Raw genomic sequence first — 22,753 nt, forward strand, 5'->3', positions numbered from 1 at the left:
GGTTCTGTAGCATACCTTCATATTTTTTGTTAAGATATATGTTGTAGTGGAAAGGACACAAATGCACAATGATAAGACGTATGTGTGAATCCCATCTGTACTGTTAACCTCTTTTTTGTTCTTTTATGAAAATTTATGGTTATTTAATATCTATGTTCTATAAGAAAGGAAGTAAATGGGATAACAAGTGCAAATTTTTTTTTTTTTTTTTTTTTTTTAATCAGGCTCCTTTCTCACTGAGCCTCTTCCTATCCTTTTGGGCACTATTGTTCCTGATCTCTGTCCTTTGGGCTTCTAGGGCTCTTGGCCTTATATTCTCCAGAGATTATCTAATTGAACATGGCAGCTGGTCACCATGAGAGGTAATGCCTGTGAATGAAAGTGGCTCTGAGAATCATGGAGGCGATGAATGATTTCTGCCTAAGTAGAGGTGAAGTCAGTATGTTATACACTGGATTAAAATGGGTGCTGCTGAGTCTGTAGTGCGGTGGTGCCGGAGTTGGATTCTCAAGGCCCTGAAAGGTTGGAGGTTCGAGCCTACCCAGAGGTGTGTTGCAAGACAGGCCTGGAGATCTAATTCCAAAAAAAAAAAAAAAAAAAAACACCCATCTATTTATAAGCCCTATAAAGCACAGTTCGACTCTGACACACATGGGGTTGCCATAAGTCTAGTCTGCAAATCTGCTTGATGACAGCTAGTTCTGCTGGGCCTGGCATTAACCCATTAGGTACTGGAGGGGTATTGCATGTGTGTGTATAAAAAGTGGCTTGGGTGAAAGTTTACAGAGCAAATTTGTTTTCTATTCAACAGTTCATCCACATTTATTTTGTGACATTGATCGCAATCCCTACCGTGTAACAGCTCTCTTCTCGCTTCCTTCCTGTGATTTACCATTTTCCTGTGTTCTTCTTTCCTATGTGTTCTTGGCCTCTGAGCTGTCTCTTTGTGCAAATGCTGCCCTTCTGATCTCCCATGGTTGATCGTTCTAAGGAGTGTTACCTACCTGGTGTAATTGCTCACCTTGTAGGCTTGGCTGTTGTTTTGCTGGAAGCCAAGGGTAAGTTCTATTCCAGGCCTAAAGTATGATTGCAGACTCTGGGGATTTCACCATTGAACGTGAGCTTTGTTTGTGAAGCTGTGGGCTAACAGCTGAATCCCCGTCTACCATATCTATGTTTCTTGCTTCTTGTTTTAGCTTAGGCAGTTACCTTCTTCCACCTCTTTCTTGGGCAGTGTTCCAGGACAGTGATTCCAGCCTCTTCTCCACTGCTTTCATGAGTCTTTCATTCTCTGCTTTTTTACATTGTTGTCACTTACCTTCTTTTTCAAGACCTGGTGAATTTGATGATTACTATCGAGCTCTAATAGTTCTTCCTATATAGCCTCTATTTCTTTTTCAGTATTACAGTCATTTTAAGAAGTACAGTATATAACACAAAAATGTATAAAGGCAAAGGTAATACTCTTTTAATTTGTATATACATAACAGCTTTTCTATAAATGACATCATGTACCTGTTAAGTCCTCATATTTTCCCCATTCTTTTCTCTTCCTTCCATCCACGTCTCTCCCCATTCTCCTCCCTCAAAGAGCCAGAATTAACAATCTGATATGAATGCCTCTGTATATATCTCTGCTTGTGTAATAGTTCTTCCCATTTCTGCTCTCCTATAGGATCCCTTCCCCTGCAATAGGTGTTTGTTTGATCAAAGTGAGGCAATTATTTGCAAACCTGGTGTCTTAATTTTATTCAGCACTACCTCTTGGAAATCGTTTGAAGTCTCCTGGTTTACCTCTGATTCGTTCTTTTATTTCCTCCATAATGTGTAATGGTGTGGATATACTATAAATTATTTGACCACTCCCCTTTTGCTGTGAACATTTGCTTTTTTAAATTTTTTTTTGATCACATGAACTATGGTGTTGCAGTAAATGTCCTCGAAAATACATCCTTGTGTTTGGTGCTTTTATTTTGATGGGATAGATTCTGGAATTTTATTTCTATGTGTTGAAAAGTATATATTGTTACTGGAATGGATGTTGACAGGTTATTTTCCAAAATGACTAAACTAGTTGCAGTTTTCCCACCCGTGTAGGCTACTACTTGAGCCTTAGTATCCTCCATTAGTGGTTAATCTTCAGAAGGGAAATCCTAACTCCTCTGCACCTGTACAACACCTGGATGAAGAAGACATACTTTGTAATTGTTGCTTAAGGATTGTACAAGCATATCCAAAAGGAATGAGCTGTGGCTCTGTGTATGTATGTGCAGCATGTACAAAAGTAATACCAAAAAAAGAAAAAAATCATTCAACAAGTGGTTCTGGGAAAGAATTTTCACATTTTAAATGAAATTTTCATATAAATTGAAATAATCCAAATACAAATTCCTTTGGAAAAATTTCATAATTGAATATAGGTAATTAAATATGTGGCTTTGAGCTTTTAGGTTTTTTTCTGAATTATTTTTACATAGGCCATTCTTATTATTTAGGATAAAAATTCATTTTATCTGGGTGAATGGAGAAATAATACCAGTTATGGAGCTAGTTAGTAAAAGTTTCTTCCATTGCATTTTGTGCTAACACTTCTTTTCACAATTCTCATTGATACTACATCAGCAGGATTTTTGTACTTGTAAATAGTTATATGAACATTTATTAGTTTATATTTTTATGCACATCTGTGAAATTGTGTGTATATCTGCAAATCATTTACGGATATGGAAGTTCCTGAATGCAAGCATTGAATGTGACTCTATGCGTATTCAAGTGAGTGATTCTTTTTCTAGTCAAGTAGCAATAGTGTAAGACTCAAAATCAAAAGGAAGAGCCAAAGTTAAAAAACAAAAACAAAACTCATAAGAAATGGGCTAAATAGTTGCTTTCTCTCTGAAATAAATGGGAGCTGTTTTATCTTGATCTGTGTCTATTTGCTTCCATTTTCACTCAGCTAAGCTACATGTACTAGTACCAATACACATGCTCTCTTGTATAGACTTCAGTGAAAAATAGAAATGCTTGAGAACTCCCAAGTAAGGAAAGTCCGAACAAAATGCTGAATGAGTGGGCTGCTAAGCATCACTGAACAGAAAGTTAAGTGGGAGAAGAGGAGGAAGGAACAGTGTGACAAAATCCTCCAACTGCAATAGTATAAAATATAGAAATTATCTGGCACAATGGAAACAGAATAAAGGATTTTAAGGGCAGAATTGATTTGATCCACTGGACCTCTCTATTAGAAAATAATGAATCCAAATAAGCCTCTGCATAGACATTTTTTTTCAGTTCCCTTTTCTTAATCTAATTTTTAGTGATGTTGTCTTGTTGTTCTTTATCCTGTGTGTAACTGTTATCCATTAGAAAGAGTAATGATCCTTTATAAATAGTGTCATCCTGTGCATGTAGATATTTCTTGCTCCATGGGACTTGAAAGTAAGTAATTTCTCCCCCCACATTGGTAATGTATTTTCACTTATCTTCTCACAGTTTTGAGAATAGTTGACAGATATTTTCCATTTCAGAGAGAAAAAATCTTGGGATATGAAGAGTAAAACTAGTCCACACAGAATCCAATCCCATGTTCTAAACCAAGCAAGCTAACGAGCCAGCTTTGTGTTCCCTATCTCTAGATATTATTGAGGATTTAGGGAATCATGAATTCACCAGTGTTGTTGTTGTTGTTGTTATGAGTTGGCCCCGACTCATAGTGACCCCTCCTTGGGTTTCCAAGGCAGTATCACTGCGGAAGTAGATTGCCCAACCTTCCTTCCCAGGAGTGGCTGGTGGGTTTGAACTGCCAGCCCTCTGGTTAGCAGTCAAGTGCCTGAGGCACTACACTACCAGAGAAGCCCTTATTACCAATCAAAAAGAAACTAATACATACTGGGTTAAATATTTTTCTGCCTGTTTTCCTAAAAAATTGCACTTTGGTGAGTTCTTTTATCCTTTTTAGTTTATAATAAATACTATATTGTTTTACATGTGTTCTTAGTTGCTGGCACTTGCCTGGAGGTATGTACCTACTCACTGCCATTGAGTCTCATAGCAACCCTATAGAACAGAGTAGAATTGACCTATAGATTTCCAAGGTTGTAAATCTTTATGGAAGCAGACTGCCTTATCTTTCTCCCCTGGAACAGCTGGTGGGTTCAAACCTCTGATCTTTTGGTTGGCAGCCAAATGCCTTAACCACTGTGCCACCAGAGTTCCTTGCAAGTATGTAGGGAACCCACATTTCTATCTAGTGTTTGGTGAGTGAGGTAGTCTGTCCCTTTCCTTCTTGTAAAAAGATTCTCAGTAGATACTGCCTATTTGGGTTGGTTTTTCCCTACTTTGATAAATAAAAAGTAATGTAGTATTCTTAAGTCTGTAGAAGAAGTCTGATCATATGATAATTTTCAGGTTTGTCTAAGTGGAGAAATTGGAGCTGTCAGCTGGTCTTGTTGTAATGAAAATGTGGAAAGAAATGTGTATTCTTATTTGAGACATTGAAGAGCTCTTATAGTTATGATGATTTCTGAAAGAGAGTTTGAGAAAAAGAAAGTATTTGAGTTTTAGAGAGGGACCAAGAAACATGTAGAGTTAAACTTGGGTAAAGAATGAAGAAATTAAAAAACCTGAAACTTCTTATTGTGACATATAACTCTTAAGATGCCATTTCTCATCTTCAGTTTTTGGTATTAAGATAAGAGCTAGATAATGGTTTGGGATCTTTATTACAATTGTATTGGCAGCCATGCCACATAGTTCTTCACAAAAACAGCAGTTCCATTAATGTTAATAACAGTGAAGCCATGAATAAGCCTCTTATATATGAAAGTAACCTTATAATAAGATTCTTCTGTAGTATGTGAGGGAGTAAAATTAACAGGTTGTCATTACACTGTGCTTCTGCATTTTTATTTAATATTTATACCACATTACAGAGCCATAAATTATTGTTCTAAAAGTTTAAAACTTTATCTTGCAAAAATTTTAGGAGTACACGATTAAAATTGGAAAAGGTGGTAGCTTTTTACTTGGGTAAATGGGACTTGTCAGAGAGCTTTCTAGAGAAATAGAACCAGTGATATATAGAGAGGTGGAGAGATTTTTCAGGAATTGGTTCACACATTTATGGGGGTTGGCAAGTCCAGAATCTATAGGTTGTGCCAGAGGCTGAAAATTCCAGTAGTCTGTGTCCCTAGTGGTAGGTAGGTCAGGAGATGGGTGAAATCAGGGAATTCCTGCAGAATGTCTGTTTATAATCTGGAGGCAGAATCCTACTGCAGGAAACCTCCAGTTTTCCTCTTAAGGCTTTCAACTGATTGGAAAAGGCCCACTTAAATGATGGTGGGTAGTCTGGTTTACTTAATACAACTGATTGAAATGCTATAATCACAATAAATGCTTCATAGCAACATCTAGCCTAGTGTTTGACCAAACAACTGGGCAGCATAGCCTAGCCAAGGTGACACATAAAATTAATCATTGTGAGAGTTAAGCAGAACTTTTCCCTTTGTCTCTGCCCCATATTTTACAAACCAGAAACCGGGTCTGCCTTTTCTTTGTCTAAATCATGAGAGAAAGCCCTTACTGAGACTTGAAAAGAGTGATGTAAATATGGAAGCATGTTAGAGTAGAACTGTGCATCTTTTCAGAAAATATTTTTAGATTGGACATTAATAGTGAACACTTGAAATTTAACATGGAAACTCTGAGACTTTCTTGATTTCACAATAATTTTTCCTCATGCCCCAAATTACTACCGGTTTCTATTGATCAGAACCTCTTAGGGTAATTTGTTCTTTCTCAGCTCACCATTTGTTCTTACCCTTTGCTTGTCCTTAAATTACTCTACCATTATCCATCCTCTTACTACCCTTTTTCTAATAGTGAAAGTTGTGGGTTTTGTTTTTCTCAACTAAACAAGAAAAATTGCCAGAATACATCTGTGATGGTTATGTTTGTGTGTCAACTTGGGTTGGCCTGGTTGAGTGGCTGGGGCAGCTGGATGTAGTATTCCCCATGATGAGACTGGTTATCAACTCCATAGTGGAATCTACTGGGAGCAGCTGAGTGGCTGCCTTTGGGTATGTGGTATGCTTCCTGGGTATAAGGAGAAGTTTTGAGAATGGTCTCTAGCCTTTGGCACCCTTCGACCCTGCATGTAGCCGTGTCATTGCTCAGCAGCCTATTATGCTCTGCCGACCTTGGGACTTAAAATGGACTTAAGCTGATGGCCTGCTGTGTGGTCTGGTAACATCGGGACTGTGCCATTTTACTTGTCAACCTTGGGGCTTCTCAGCCTCAGCAGCCAGCAGCTGTCTGAGTGAAGAAATGCCTCTAGCTCCAGTGGGCCGGGAGCAGGAGGCAGAGCTGGACCCCAAGGTTGAGGGGCTTTCACCCTGCCCCTAGAGCCTATCACTTTGAACTTGGACTTAAAGCCTCCAAATTGTAAGAGTAAACCCCTGTTTGTTAAAGCCATCCCATTTGTGGTATATTTCTTGTCAGAGTGGCACTAGGTAACCAGAACAACTTTTTTTTTTTTTTCCTTGAATGACTGCTTTAATCATCATATCCTGGCTCTCTCCAGAAATCTGGAGTGGCTGCTGTTGCAGGCCATGCTAAATCTGAACTCTCCACCTGGCCATAGAGGGCCTCTGTCATTTGGCCCTACCTTGGCCAAGCCAGGAGTAGCTACATGTATTGGTATTATCTGTCGGATTAGGGATCTGGCTACCCCTGCTCCAGCTATGTGGAAATCCTACAGGTACTTTAAAAAAAAAAAAATAAATAAAAATTTTTTTTTTTGTTTTAAATTTCCTATTGTTATTTGGGGGAGCTCTGGTAGCATAGTGCCTAAGGCACTTGACTGCTAACCAGAAGGCTGGCGGTTCAAACCCACCAGCCACTCCTCGGAAGGAAGATGGGACAATCTACTTCTGTAGTGATAACTGCCTCGGAAACCCAAGGAGGGGTCACTATGAGTTGGGTCCAACTCGACAGCACATAACAATAACAACAAAAGCATTGTTATTTGGGTGCAAATTTACATGCAGATACGTTTTACAACAGTTCATACACATTTTGTTTCTTGGTACCAATTAAAATCCCCACAGTGGAACAGCTCTACTCCCACCTCCTCCCTGTAGTTACCCCTTCCCTGTGTCCTTCTCAGCTGTGCATCCCTGTCTGTCTAGTTTTCCCCTGTGCAAGTGCTGCCCTTCTGATTTCTTACCTCACTCTTGTTGACTGTTCTAAGGAGTGCATCTCCCTCGGGTAAGTGGTTTAGTTCATGGGCCTTTCTGTTGTTTGGCTGAGAGCTAATCCATGGGAATGAGTCCAATTCCAGGCCCTACGGGTAACCTGAGGCTATAGTATCAATGGTTTTACCAGTGTTTAACCAACCAGTAATTCTGGTCATTTTTATGGTTTTGAACTTTGTTCCACATTTTTCTCCCCTCTATCCAGGATCTCCAATTTTGATCCCTTTCCAAAGGGTTGGTATTAATAGCCAGGCACCATCTAGTTCTTCTGGTCTTAGGATCATGTAGGCTGAGGTTCTTGTGGTCCATTAGTCCCTTGGACTAATTGTTTCTGTATGTCTTATTTTCTTCACTCTTCTTTGCTCTGGGCAAGGAGATACCAGTAGTTGTGCCTCAGATGGCCGCTCATAAGCTTTTATGACCCGTTCACTACTCACCAAAGTAGGATGTAGAATAATGTTTTTGTGTTCTATGTTGTGCCACTTGAGATTGATGTCTCCTGAGACTATGGTCCCAAACCCGCAGGCTTGGTAGCTCCCTCCCTCAAGGTGCTTAGTTGTGGCTAAGAGGCTGTCCCAGCCTTCTCCACTGTTAGCTGTGTCATGTATATAGATATTTTTGTAACACATACAAATACACACATAGGATATCATCAGCCATACCTATTTATGGTCATGGGAATATCCTGTTCACCACCTACCCACACCTGATCTTTATGCATGTCTGCCCACGTATCCACCTGTAGACTCATGTCTGTTATTACTGATGATGCAGTATTGTGTACATAATAGTATTTGTCTCTTTGAATGCAGCCTGGCTCCAGATTCTAAGCTCTTGATCATTCCTTGGAGAAGGATATGCTTGGTAAAGTGGAAGGTCAGCGAAAAAGGGGAAGTCCCTCAATGAGATGGATTGACACAGTGACTGCAACCACGGGCTCAAGTATAGCAAGGATTGTGAGGAAGGCACATGACCAGGCAGTGTTTTGTTCTGTTGTACATGGGGTCGCTATGAGTTGTAGCTGACTCGGCAACACCTAATGATGACAACAACAATCATGTTATATGTACTACATATCTAATTGAGAGAGATATTGTGTTAGATTGCCTGTACCATAAATTTTACAATTGTAATTGCTTTTTCCTCTTCCCCAACATTTTATGAAAGTTTTTATACATGGAGAAGCTGTGAAAGAATTATATGGCAAACACCCATAACCTGCTTCCTAGATTCATCCATCCCTGTATCCATCTTGTTTTGCTGCATTTCAGTCAGTTGAAGACATTTGTACACTTTACCTCTAAATACTGTAGCATGTATGTCATTAACCAGAGCTCAGTTTTTAAAGGTAAAAGTTATATAAGATGAAATTTACAAATCTTAAGTGTACTTACTATTTGATGAGTTTTGATAAATGAATAATCATTGTAATCCAAACCTCTCAGTATTTAGCTGTATTCTGGTTCAAGTATATAAATCATACATTTTCCCCAAAAGTAAGACCTAGTTTTCTCATTGCCTCTTTTTGTCTCTCTTAGTTTATTACGTTGACCTCTTTGAGAACAGGGCTATCTCTGTACCTACTTGGTATGGAGAACACACAGAAGTGCAATTAGTTATGGACTCATTGTCGTCATTATTCTCACATCCTAAAGCAGTGTGATGAATTTAAAGACTACAGTCTGCAGTATGGATTACAGCTTAACAAAAAGAAAACGAAAATTCTCACAACTGGACAAATAAGCAGCATCACAATCAATGGAGACCTTCTGGTTAGCAGTCAGATGCCTTGGGCACTACGGCACCAGAGCTCCTTAACATATGGGTCCAACGTGTCTTTATTATGGTTTCATTTTCTACTTGTTGGATCTATACCATCTAATTCTCCACATACTGCTATTTTAAAAATGAAAACATTTACTAAACTATTACTATATGCAGGCTGTTCTCAAGACTTTACATCTATTAACTACTCCTATGATTAATTCTGCTGCTGTTAATTCAATTTTAGGCATGAGCTTGAGGGACTTCTTCAGGGTCACAGGACCAGAGGTGGAGCAGCCTCTTAACCAATGTGCAACTTGCTCCTGCTGGAATCTAGGTGGTTTTTCTAATGACCCTATAGAATGTGTTTTAAATTTAAGAGAGACAGATTTCTGATAGCTGTTTAGACTGGTGATTGCTTTATCTTTTAAAATGTATTCTTTCTTTGGGAATTAGTTATCTTAAAGATTCTGATTACCAAGGAGAGTATTTATGGTTATAAATATTCTGACTGCTAACCAGAAGGTTGGCAATTCAAACCCACCAGCCACTCCACAGAAAGAAGACTGGGCAATCTACTTCCATAAAGATTCACTGCCTTGGAAACCTAAGGGGGGTCTCTATAAATTGAAATCAACTTGATGGCAGGGAGTTTGTTTTTTTTTTTTTCTTTGAGATCCGTATGTTGCTTTCCCCAAATATTCCTACTTCTAGTTCTCTCATCAAGTCAGTGTGTAGTACCCAAAATGAGGACAGCTAATTAGCAAGAACTTTTAATAAGCTTGGATATACTTTCTTTATTGTGCTAATAGTAGTATCAACACAACTAGAGATGATCCATGAAACATGCTTCTTTCTCATTCATGATGTAGTGGAAGATGTTTTAAATTTTACATTGTACTTCTAATCTAGAAGATGTGTAATGTTGTTGTTGTTGTTATGTGCTGTCGAGTCGGACCTGACTCATAGCGACCCCTCCTTGGGTTTCCAAGGCAGTTTCGCTACGGAAAGTTCCGATTCACGGTGACCCCGTGTGCGCACAGTGGAACTGCTTCATAAGATTTTTGAGGCTGTGACCTTTGGAAGCAGATGGCCAGACTTGTCTTCCAAGGTGTGGCTGCGTGGGTTTGGACTGAAACCGTGTCAGTTGGTACTATAATGATTAACCATTTGTGCCACCCAGGGACTCATTGTAATGTTGAACCCTCCTTGGGTATCTCTACAGAAGTAGATTGCCTGATCTTCCTTCTGAGGAGTGACTGGTGGGTTTGAACCACCAGCGTCAAATGCCTTAGGCACTACCACACCCGATCTGCTGTAATGTAATGTAGTAGGTATTTACTGGGTGTTGGAACACCACAGATTGGGTCTCAGGGAAGTGATAACCAGGAGCCATGAGTTGCTTTTCCAAGAGGGTACATATTCATTTCTGTAGGTTCTTAGGCTGTAGCCTTGACTAGATCAACAGAGAGTATGCAGCATGCTTGCATACGCTTCTTACCTATAGATTTTATCAAGGATTGACATGAAGAACAAGTCAACCTGTCTTCTAAAACCTCCTTGGAGATCCTGTTGGTTATGTTTTTTTTTTTTATTTTTTTATTTTCCCCCCTCTAATTATTCTTACAGCTGGCTTGATTTTATCAATAATTACAGACTTTTATATCTATGTCTTTCTTTCCAAATAAGCCAGTGTACTCCTTATCAGATGAAAACTGTTAGTTCTTTGCCTGGACCACATTTTCCCCCCCAAGTTATGAGAACTCTGTAGGATCTTGTGAAATCTGTGAACTTACATACAATGTCAAGTTGTAATTATAATTTCAAGAGGTTCTTGCATACTCCAACACATATCCTGGGCTCTTGGGGTAAGAATCTCTTCTTATACCCTTATTTTAACTATTCTGTACATATTTAGATATTGTTTGTGGTAGTTAAATTTGTATGTCAGCTTGGCTGGGCCTGGTTGAGTGGCTGGGCAGCTGGTGGTAGTTATTCCCCATGATGGGACTGGCAATCAGCTCTGTGGTGGGATCCACCACAAGCAGCTGAGTAGCTGCCTTTGGGATGTGGTCTGCTTCCTGTGTATCAGGAGAAGCCTTGGAGATAGTCTCTCGTTTATGGCACTCTTGGACCTTGCACGTAGTCGTGTCGTTGTTCAGCAGCCTGCCATGTACTGCTGACCTTGGGACTTACAATGGACTTGAATTAATGGCCTGCTGTGTGGTTTGGTAACACTGGGACTGTGCCATTTTATTTGTCGACCTTGGGCTTGTTAGCCTCAGCAGCTAGTAGCTGCCTGAGTGAAGAGATGCCCCTAGCTTCAGTGGGCCAGGAGCAAGAGGCAGAGCTGAAGCCCAAGGTCGAGGGGCTTTCACACAGCCACTAGAGCCTGGCACTTTGAACTTGGACTTCTAACCTCCTGAACTGTAAGAGAATAAACTCCTGTTTGTTCCAGCCATCCCGTTTGTGGTATATTCCTATCAGAGCGGCACTAGATAACCAGCACACTGTTCTAAAGCTTCTTGACTCTGTAGAGTAAATAACATGTATATTGTTTTCAGAGGTTTTGAGTGCTGAGCCATTGCCCTCTATGTCTTTGTTAGCTAAGCGCAAAAAAAAAAAAAAAAAAAAAAAACACCCAAACTCGTTGTCCTTGAGTCAGTTCTACTGCATGGCAACCCCCCTGTATGTTACAGAGTAGAGCAACTCCATAGTATTTTCTTGGTTGTAATCTTTATGGAAAAAAGATTGCCAGGCCTTTTTTTTAAGGCACCACTGGGTAGGTTGGCACCACTGGACATGTTCAGACTGCTCACCTTTAGACTAGTAGCTGAGTGCAAACCTTTTGTACCACCCAGGGACTTTTAGGCCATGGTAAATGTTTTTGTTAATCTCAAGAGAATTTTTTTTTTTTTTAAGACTCATAATGATGAAAAACAGGTGGGCTAATAAAAATGGCTGTGGCGTTTTTGTCTGGTGATTTTCCAGAAGAAGCAACTTGCAGATTGCACAAATCTTCTTTTTGGGTACAAATACCAGTACTTGACTGCTTACCGAAAGGTTGGCCATTTGAACCTACCAGTGGCTCCACAGGAGGAAGACCTGATGATTTGCTTCCGTAAAGATGATAGCCAAGAAAACCATAGGGTAGTTTCTCCTTTATTACATGGGGTCACTATGAGTTGAAATCAAGTTGATAGGACCTAACAACAGCAACAGAGATGGAGTTCTTGTGTGCTTAAGCACAATTATGAATGGTATTCAGTATAGTGTTTAACTGTGACATTTTTATATCTCTTTCTTGTGGTTTTTGGTTAAGCCTCTTTTTGAAAAGTGTAATAAGACTTTGGGAATTTTCCCTAGGACTGTAATTAAAATGGGTTCCCAAATGAGGGATGAGCCTTCATGGGGTGAGGAGAGTACCGACTGACTGACCTTTCTTTGGGTGAACGTAGAACCATTGACTCTGTGGTCAGGGCTGTGCTTCACAGACTCTCCTTCCTATTGGATTTCCTGAGCTGAAGGCTGTGGGGTAGACATTGCTTGCTGGCCTGGGCCTCCATGCATAGAGAGATGGTTTATTTGGTTTGTGGGCTTTCCAGTATAGAATGATGCTTCACTGTACTTGATTGCTTTTGGAGATTTCTTACTTTTCTGATGCTCCCTTCAGATAGGGGGAGGGGGAAGGACCCAGGTTCTGTCCCTGAAGAATGTTCCCAGAACATTGGCTACTGAGGAGAAAGGTGAAACACATGCTATGGATAGATGTTTGGAATAGCTGTGATTTTTCACTTCTTCTTTCTTTCTTTGTGAAAGACAATTTGTAGTACATTTTGTCTCTCTGAGGAAGACTTGAGTACCCAGCTGGTTAGATATATTTAAAGGGGAAAAAAAATGTCTTTAAACAGACCTTGAAGAAATCTATTATAAATTTGAGTGGGAACCTGAGAATGCTGTGGCATACAGACAAAATTAATTAAAATAACTAATAAATCAAATGTAGCATTACATGGGATTTTTAAGATTAAAATATGTGAAAATTATTTACTGATAAGCTTTGCTTTTACTTCATAAAATATACGAATTGATTCCTTTTGTGCAATTTAAAAACATCACCTCTGCCCTTAAGTGCATACTGTGAATTTGACAGTAAAATTGTGTGCTGTGCTTTCTGCCTTTGCCCCAGTTACTGCTGAGGTTCCTGGCATTAAGAGCTCTGTCTTTTGTAGCCTTTCTGATCCCAGTATCACTGGGCCTGGAGAAGTGGGGTTGTCTTACTTGTTCCCACCTGTCTGGCCCTGCTGTACTGCTGCAGGGCTTGAGGAGTGGGAAATCTCCTGGCAAGTCTGACAAGACTGCTGGCAGTCAGTGCCTCAAGGCCAGGGCAGTTTTCGCCCCCAGAACTGCCCAGGCATAGCATCCTGTTCCAGAGTATTTATCTGTGCCAGGCCAGAGATACTGGTTACATATCCTCCCTTCTTTTACCGTATCCACATTTACTGGACTGGTGTTTGGGGTCAGATGGGTCATATAGCCCCAACATGGTCAAAAGCGTCCCCACCCCTCACCCCCAGTCGGTGTGCAAGACGTTGTTGGGATCTGCAGTAACTGACCCTTTGAGCTAGAGGCCAGGTTGCTGTTGATCATGTTGTTCTGTGCTGTTGAGTCAAACCCGACTCATAGAGACCCCTCCTTGGGTTTCCGAGGCGGCATCACTACAGAAGGAGTGGCTGGTGGGTTTGAACTGCCAGCCTTCTGGCTAGCAGTCAAGTGCCTTAGGCACTGCGCTACCAGAGCTCCCACTGTTGGTCATAGGTACTGGCAAGTGGGTGCCTTTTCGTAGTCCCCCAGGCTGTGGGAGTAGGGTGGTGGCCAACCTAGGCCCTGTGAGCCCTGGGGATAGCTATTGTCGGCTTGCTAAGGTTTGTGATTATGATAGGGCAGCTTCTTGTAGAATGGCTGCTTTTTATTGATATGATGGCTTTTGGGTGCTTACTCTCTACCCCCTTTCTCTGTTTTTGCCTTTCTGTAAATGAAGGCAATCTCGAGGTGATTAGCTACCCTCTTAGGACACATTTGACCTTGCAGGAAGAGCATGATATATAACAGCTATTAAAATTTCTGTATCTGTCACAAATGGCTTTCCAATTTTCATATTTCAAACTTCATACGTTACTAAGGAAAAATACAGTAAAATAAATGCATTCACTCTTTTACAGTATACACAATTTTAATAACAAAACTTTCCTGTACATTACACTTTGTTTACCCTTTCCCTCCCCGAAACTCCCCATATAATAGTCATTTCTTCCCCCCCTAACCCACCTGCCCACCTCCCACCAAAAAGATGGCTCTTGAAGGTGTTTGGACAGTATGTCTAGTCTCCAGTCTCAGTGTTGATAGGAGGATACGCCAAACATTCCATGTAACAGGCCTTTTTTTTTTTTTTCCCCAAATCACCAAGGATGAAAAAGTTAGTTGAAAGAATAGAAGTTTCAAATATTTGCAACAGTAGTGTGAAAGCTTAAACAGGCATTTGTATTTGTTTTTGGCCTTATTCAAGTATTATGAGTTTGCCTCAGGTTAGCTAGAGAAATATTTCTTTATCTTTGTCTTTTTCTGGCTGAAGTACTTTAACCAATAAAATGTGAAAGCATGTTCCAAAGAAGACTTGTGGGACATGGCTATCACTGTATTGCTCTGTTAGGAAAATGATCATATAAATCTACTGCTAAAGATACTCTTTTTTTAAAAAAAGTTTGATGTTGATTTTGACACTTCAGAGAGAGAGAACAGGGCATTATAACTTTTTTCCCCCTGATAGTTTTGTGTACAAAGTATGCCTTAAAATGACAAAGAAAATGATTTCCTTGTTTTGAATTTTAGGATTAGATTTAGTGCTACATAGAACTCATTTTTATTGGAAAGATGGAGTCTAGCTCCTAGCGACTAGCATTGAAATAAGCAAATGTATTTTAATAATTAGTGGTGGGAATTTAAGTCAGTTCCATTCATTGAATTGATACAGAAATGAATTTAGGCACATTAAGGAATTACATGTGTTAGTGCAGATTTTTGGCTTAAAAAATTAGTATCTTTGCTTTTTTATTTTGGCAGTGGGTATTCTCAGAGTTGTGTGTAGATTTGCAAATTTATCAGCCCACTCTTTTCAGAAAGGTGATTGAAATCTCTGGCAAGCTACAGAAAAGAATCTAAACGATATTTCACTCTAGCTCTTGGTTGCTAGGTGGGTACACTATCAGAGCCTTCTTTAGCTTTTAGTTTTCATTTTTTCCAGGAAGGTTTTAATTATTTTTGTGGTTCGTGATTAGGTGGTTATTTCCTACTAACCTTGAAAATTAATTACTCAATAAAACAAAAAAGGTGTGGGGGTGAGAAGGAAGGGAACAGACTAAAACTCCACTGAAAAAAAGAAAGCCCGAACACTATGTTAGCAGAATCTGCAGTGTTGCTTTGATATTCCACCCTAGCCAGTTGGTAAAGAGAGCACAGATGCCCAACAGTCTCATCTTCAAACCTGTGCTGATACTGAAACACAAATAGACCAAAATGAAATGGAATCCTGCTTTCTATAGGCAGTAGAAAAGGGAAGTATGCTCTGTTAGAAAAAGGAAAATAGCGATTTGGCACTGTTACTCACTTTTTGCAGAGGGCATTACCAAAAAAGAAAAAATGGAGGACAAAAAAGTCTATTTTTCAAGGGAAAGTATGCTTGGTGGCTTTGGTTATGCTGTACCCCTGAATTACTATACTAAACAACAGGCTTTTCCATACACATTTAGGATTTTGCCAGTTGATGGTCCATTTTTCTGACTGTAACCTTTAGGATTAATGTGAGGATAGCCAGCCAGTATTTTTCACCCTTCCAGATCACAGTTTAAATAAATTTTGATAGTAGTTGAAATAATGGAAAATAATCCTTTTCCACTATCCTTCAAGACTGACAGAATCTTGTATGCTCTGGGCACAGTTATGGTATGACTCTGCTGCCCCTAACGAATGGCTGTGGCCACCCTCATAAATGGGTTGATAAATTTTAGCTCATAGAGCTCTTATTTGTAGGGGGCTTTTGAGCCATCCCCTCAGTGGGGAAGCAGTGATCTGCGCTCTGTCCTGTTGAACGGCTTGTCCTTGCCCAGGCAAGCCCCAGGGCCTGGTGTAACGAAAGATGAAATGCTGAGTGCTCAAATCTCCTGAACCTGGGCTTAGTTAGACTTGGTCAAAGTAATCTGCCCAGCTGAAAAAATTTAGAGAGCACATTTTTACCATAACTTGTGACCTTATAGGCATTTTCCTGAGGCACATTTTCTTTGAAATGTAGGCATATACGCCTTTTGTAGTATTAAAAAGGAAAAATATTGATTAAATCTTAAGGGTTAAACTGTAGTCATGTTTTCAATTGAGACCTGGGAGGAAAACATGCCTTCAATGAAGAATATCATTATGTTAACAGTCAAGTTTAGGAATAGATAAGTTTCTTTTTATGGTTGTGGTTTTGGCTAAGGATTTATGGGTTTTTTTTGTTTGTTTTCCAATAAGGTAAATGCTCATTCTTCTAAAATCAAATCAGAGCTCTAATTTTACAGATGCTGTTACTACATATATAGACCCTTGTTTATAGAAAAATTCTAAGTGTGAACTTGCAACTTGTCTCTAAATCTCAAATATGTCAATATTTCTCTGCAGAAATTATAACTGAAGAAATGAAATTCTTTCTGCATGAAAATGTGGCACCATTATCATGTGTTAATTTTGGGATGTTTCTATTAACACTACAGAAACCTCTCCCCACCCTTTCAGCTCCTGGACTCTTGCCTGCCCTGTTTGATGTAGATTGTTGCCTCACTCTTGACTGTCTTGTCATTTGAGTTAACCTGCTTGTGAGAGAGTCAGATTTCAGAATGCTGCCTTTCCCCTTCATCCTATCACCTCGCACTGCCTTTAAGTTAACTGCTGTGTGGCTGCACAGGCATGTTGTGTTCTACCCATGAAAAGGCTCGCTTGGTAATACATTGTTCCCTTTCTTTAGAAGGAACTGCTCTTAAAATGTGGATTTGTATGTTTATTAAAAGATCAAAGTTTAGCATATAATATTTTAGGAAGTGATTTTTTTCATGGTTCATTTATAATACATTCTAATATGAATCATCATCATGTCTGTTGCTAGCCAATTATTTTTAATTTGGCTCTGAGGTTTGAAGATCAGGACAAGGCTAAAGAAAGAGGTTTAAACCCCTTTGTCAAGGCATCTTTGATTATGACTGTTGAGAGAAAGGGAGACTGTGTGTGTGTGTGTGTGTCCAAACTACAGGGAGCATATCCTAGGATTATTAAGTTGATCCAATTTCTCTTTTGTATCTAATATTTAATTTTAAAAAAATACAAATGTAAATATAGGATTTAGTAAATTAATTAGTAAAATGGCAATTAATACTAGTTTAAAATAATAGTCTAATGCCACATAAATAAACATGTCTTATAAATCAAACTACAGATGTATGATATAAGTCAGTGTAATTATTTAGTATTGATTTCATTGTAATGGGACCTTTTCACAACGAGTATATTAAAGCATCACTGAGCGTATTAAAATTAAATAGAGGGTTCTGATTTCATGGTGTGGACTTTGATAATATCTACTAACCCAGGCAAAAACTCTAGAAGGAAGAATATTTAGTTTAATTTACCAGTCTTCAGAATATGTGAAATTCTGTTTCTCACACTGGCAGTAGACTGTTGATTTGAGTTAATACCAAATTGTCATAGAAGAGAACTTTGCTAAGGCTCCTTTTAAGCAGCAAGCCATTTGTGGTATGTGGCATGTAGAGCAATGATCAAACAAGTATTGACCCCTGTCATTTTCTGCTCAGTAACTTCTTTCCAAACTATTTTCAGTGGAAACAAATAGCATATGGAGACCTTAGTGTAAATGTTTATACATAGTAGTATATAATTACATACATGAAACATCTTATTTTGAAGTGCGCATGTTTAGACTTTCCAACAGGAGTGCAGATTAATGTGAGCATTGCTTCATTTAACACTGAAAATGGTTTTGTTAAAAATAAAATTAAAAATACTTCAACACTTCAAAAACTAAGTCTCAACTTGGTTTGGAAAATTAGGCTTAATGTCACCATTGGTAAAAATTAGATACGTTTTTAGTCCCTACTATGTCAAATAGGTTACTTATCTGATGTGATTTTTGATGATGGGTAGATATTATACTTCACATTCTTTGTATGGCAGCTGCTGACACTTGCACTGTCCATAACCATTAATGATGATGAAGGGTCCTTCATGGGTGGGTTCATATTCATTATACGGTCCTTGGTCTGACATGTTTGACATATGGAGTCGTGTTTGGGATCGGAGCTGCCTGTGGTTCTGAATCATTGAGCACTGCCTAATTCTTCTTAAAGTGGGAGGGCAGCACTTCCTGGAGATGAACACTATAAAAATAATAAAAAAGAAAGAAAACAATAAAGCCATTGTTCCCGTAATTACCCGCTGAGTGAAGATGGCATTGTCTGGTTCGGGAAAGTGTTCCTCGGTAGTAACTGCTATGCCTGCAGTAGTTGGGATTTCTTTGTCTCCCACATGGTAACTTGATGAGCTTATTCTTTTTGTGTATTCAGTGGTTGGATCTCTATAAGTTGTAGCCATGGCTGTAACAGTGGTTGACAAATTCCAGCAGAGCTGAAATCCATGGACTGCATCTAGAATATCCTCTCCTTGGGTGTGGTCAGGGCTGTGGCATAGGATGGAATGCTCCCACCGACCTTGGAAACTGCCCAGCCAGGAGGCCAAAGCACAAATTCGAGGGCTGCATTCCCACAGATTGCCAGAGAAGCCAACAGTCGTCAGGGATCTCAGGGAGTTTAAGATCTTGGAATCAAGGCTACTTAACTTGTTGTTATCCAGGAGGAGTATTTTAAGGTTAGGCATAGTTTCAAATACCATCAAGTCAATGGCTTTGATTTCATTTCCAGTCAAGTCTAGCTTTTCTAAAGTGCCCCAGGTCCACTCCATCCCGCATGTCAAGTTGCTAATTTTGTTCCATTGTAAGAAGAGCGTGTGCAGACTGCTTAGCCGTAGGAAATGAGCAAAATTAATCTTCGTCAGCTGGTTGTGCTCTAGGTGAAGCTCTCTCAGTTTGATTAATCCTGCAAATCCATTGCGAGCCAAACTTCGCAAACGGTTTGTGCTCAAATCCAGAAACTCCAGACTACGACAGTCCCAGAACAGGCGTACTGGGATAGTCCGCAGGGAGTTGGACCGTAAATGCAAGGTCTGCAGCTTCCGGAGGCCGTAGAAGAGCTCTGGGTGCAGAGATGACAGCTGATTAAAAGACAGGTCCAAATTTTGCAGGTTAATTAGTTGGGTAAAAGTTGTGTTCGGCAAGTAAAATATTTTGTTGGAACTTAAGATTAATTCCTTAAGTTTATATAGTCCTTGAAAAGCGTCTTCTCTTACTGTTGATATTTTATTGTGGTCTAAGTGGAGCCAAGTAAGTTGACTGAAGCTGGCAAATTGATCCCTTTCGAGCTCCACGATGTGATTGTGCCTCAGGGACAGGCCCAGAGAGCCCTTGTCTGTGGTGTTTGGCACTGAGTGGAAGCCCTGAGAGTCGCAGTAGAAGAGCAGCTTCTCGCAGCGGCATTTGGGTGGACACGCCATACCCAGGGCAGGCAGCATTTTTAAAACCATGCTCATTGCATATATTGCTGCCAGCATAGGGGCCCCTAATGGCCACTTGAAATGTAAGCCTGCAGAATATAATTTAAGGAAACAAGAAGATAGGATATTTTTCAGCAGATCATATCGGCTATTGGGAGGAAAAAACAACATAGCATTATGCTGAAAGATTTCACTGCATATAACTTATTTTTCATTTGCTGCAGAAAAACTAACCTTGTTAGTATAACTGGCACAAAACTTAAACATCATTTAAAAATAAGATGAAATGTCTCTGTCACCAGTATTAGATGTTTTCATATAAACCTCAAAAAAAAAAAAAAAAAAAAGTGACTATGATTCCACTGCTAAAATGTGAATTCAGTGGCTTATTTAAAAGCGTGGTTCCTTGCTGACTGTACAAGACATATGAATGCATGGACTTACCCATTCTTCTGAGCACATTGGAGGCTGCATTCAGTCGCGGTTCTTAGACTCAGTGCAGTGAGTCTGTAAAAGGCTCTAACATGCAGGAGCCTCTGACCAGTTTCCTGTTTGCTGTGTCCCAGGCTCTCCAAGTAAAATTTAATCCGCTAGGGTGAGTTGTTTGTTTTTTTCTTTAGGATATTCCTCTGGAAAGCATTGGCTTCATTTTCTGTAACCGCTCTGATCTTCTAAATCAGTTTCGAATATAAGTTATCTTCTCCCCTTCTGACTACTTAGCTTGTAATCAAAGCTTCAGTCTCTCCTTTCCGAAACAACCGTTAGTTCTCTTGGTCTTAACTTGTTGATGGCAGATGGGCGGCTTGTTGCAGAGAAGAGCTCCTGGAGCAGCATGAGTGCATTTACTGAAAAGCTTTTCTGAGAAACGGCACAAGAATGAATTTGCTCATGTGCTGCAACCACACAGAACTGTATATAGGCTGACGTCACCGGGTGACGTGTCTTTTGTTTGGGTTTTCCAGAAGCTTTACTGTTATAAAGCACCGTGCTTTGTAACAGTATTGGGGTTGTTGCAAGACCCCCTGATTAAAATAAAGCGAGAAAGAAGAACTCCTGACTTAAAAACCTGGTGTTCCTTCAGAGTAGGAAGCAGCAGTGAGGTTGTAATAAAGGCTGCATTCAAGAAGACCCATCTGAACAGTGAGTTGGGTTAGCAGAGTGATGATTTTAATGCTTGTGAGAGCCAGTTTTAGACTGCCGATTCTGCATAAAGAGATCATCTAAATGGGCAGGAGCCTGCACGATTTACGAAGTGCTGATTTAATGCCAGACTATGCAAGATAGTGCCCATTGCTCTTGGAGTTTAGAAAGCTGCTACTCGGTCATCTTGTTGTCATGTTTGGTTAAAATAGAAGTATGACTGATTTGCTTTAGATGTGTTGGTAAACTACCTAAATGGACATGACTTCTCTTGTTATTAAGAGCTTCACATCATAAATTAAGTATAAAGGGTGACAAAAAGAAAAAAGCTTCCAAAACAAAGCATTTGGTTATTTTACTCTGAGAATTTCAGGAGAGCTCTCATTAAAGACTTCTCCTCTGTCCTATTTTATAACGATGTTTAATCACCATGCTGATGGAAAAATAATGCCGAGTTGAATTTTGATGTGTTACTGGGAGAAAAGGGTAGGTTGGTGCAGTCATTTTAATACTGCATGCCCTAAGTGTTAACACTGGAACAGAAATGACTTAGGACAAGTGATGTAGTATGCCTGGATTCTGACGTGCTCCCTTGTATTTACCTCAGAATCTCGTCTCACCTATTCCTTCAGCTGAATGCCTCAGCTGGTGCTGGGATTGGGATTGTGGCGCTCAAACAATAGACCATTTGGACATTTAATATTGGCACATATAAGAACTGACTTGAGTCTCTTACTAACTATTGTTGGACTCTCTCTAGTGAATACAAAAGGTCATTCATATTTTTTAATAGGATTTTTTCTTTGGCTGTTTTTACCTGACCTAACTCTAGCTTCTCTCTATTGAATAGTGTCATCACATTTTAGACCTTGGTTTTAAATGTACAGTTCCAGATTTATGTTGTGTAAGTGTGAAAGATGTTTCTGTAGCATGAGTGACTGTCAACATTTTCAAGCCTAATGAAGGTAAGCCTTCTTAGATACACATCTTACCTTATTGATTTGGTCCTAAGTACCAGTTCCCCTCATACCTCTGGCACTTACCCTCAGTAGATCTTTTCTTGGACATGGATGCAGAAATCTCAAACCTACCCTGGCATCTGTGAAACAAGAACATCATTGGATTGTTAACTTCTGAGGGTTTGATTTCACTGGATAAGTCTGAAAAGTCACTGTCAGAAGGGGTATAGTTTCGGTGTTGGTGAGGACTGGAAGACTCCAAGGTTCATTCCTTGTGTATGTGTAGGGGTCCGTTTAAAGGTGCTATATGAACTTCCGAAATGAAGGTATGTCAGTATTGGTCCTTGTAGAAGCATTCCCCAAGAGGAGATCAGAAGTATGAGAGTTTTATTAGGGGACATTACTGGGAAGCATAAAGGAATAGGCCAAGTGAGCCTCAGACTACGGTGCAGGTATGATACTTGTAAAAGGAGAGGGGAAGGAAAGAAGATTATGTAGGCAGAATCTCAGAGTGCAGTGCAGTTGTATGGTAGTTTCTGCCAGGCCCAAGGGAAGTCTACCAGCTGAGGATGCTTGTGTCCTCAGAAAGAGCCTGCATTGGTACTGTGTTCCTGCTTTCTGGTTAAGGAAGGTAGGGAAGCATGTCCTGTTTTAGACTCTAGGAGGACCACTGATTTTGGAAATTTCCATACTCCATGGGTCAGAAATTCTTAAGTTGCATCCACAGACAGAAAAATTTTGTTGCTTGTGCATTTTTCTGTGGATAGGGTTTATAGATTTAATCAAATTCTTACGAAGTCTGGGACTCAGTGTTTCAGAACCGCTGTTCCACAGGAACTTTCTCCTGAAAGTCCCAAGCCAGGGGAGTCTCATAAGGTGGTCTTTACTTTTTTTTTTTTAAAAAAAGGAGAAAAAGCCTTTGGGACAATGTGAATG

General features: G+C 39.7%; 2 protein-coding genes across 2 annotated transcripts in view; one reads left to right on the plus strand and one right to left on the minus strand.

Moving 5' to 3' along the window:
* The window catches only part of CTNNA1 (catenin alpha 1), a 244,634-nt gene that overhangs the window by 120,477 nt on the left and 101,404 nt on the right, over positions 1 to 22,753 (plus strand). The window lies entirely within an intron of this gene.
* Positions 18,261 to 19,802, minus strand: LRRTM2 (leucine rich repeat transmembrane neuronal 2). The gene has a single exon (XM_007938958.2). It carries the CDS (start codon positions 19,773 to 19,775, stop codon positions 18,261 to 18,263), a length of 1,515 nt encoding a protein of 504 aa, XP_007937149.2. The 5' UTR covers positions 19,776 to 19,802.

The sequence above is a fragment of the Orycteropus afer genome, unplaced genomic scaffold (assembly GCF_000298275.1).
Source record: "Orycteropus afer afer isolate SDZICR_OR568_19922 unplaced genomic scaffold, OryAfe1.0 scaffold00056, whole genome shotgun sequence".
NCBI classification, from domain to species: Eukaryota; Metazoa; Chordata; class Mammalia; order Tubulidentata; family Orycteropodidae; genus Orycteropus; species Orycteropus afer.

Coding starts and splice junctions, on each gene's coding strand:
- LRRTM2 (XM_007938958.2), bottom strand. CDS start 19,775: ATGCTGGCAGCAATATATGCAATGAGCATGGTTTTAAAAATGCTGCCT.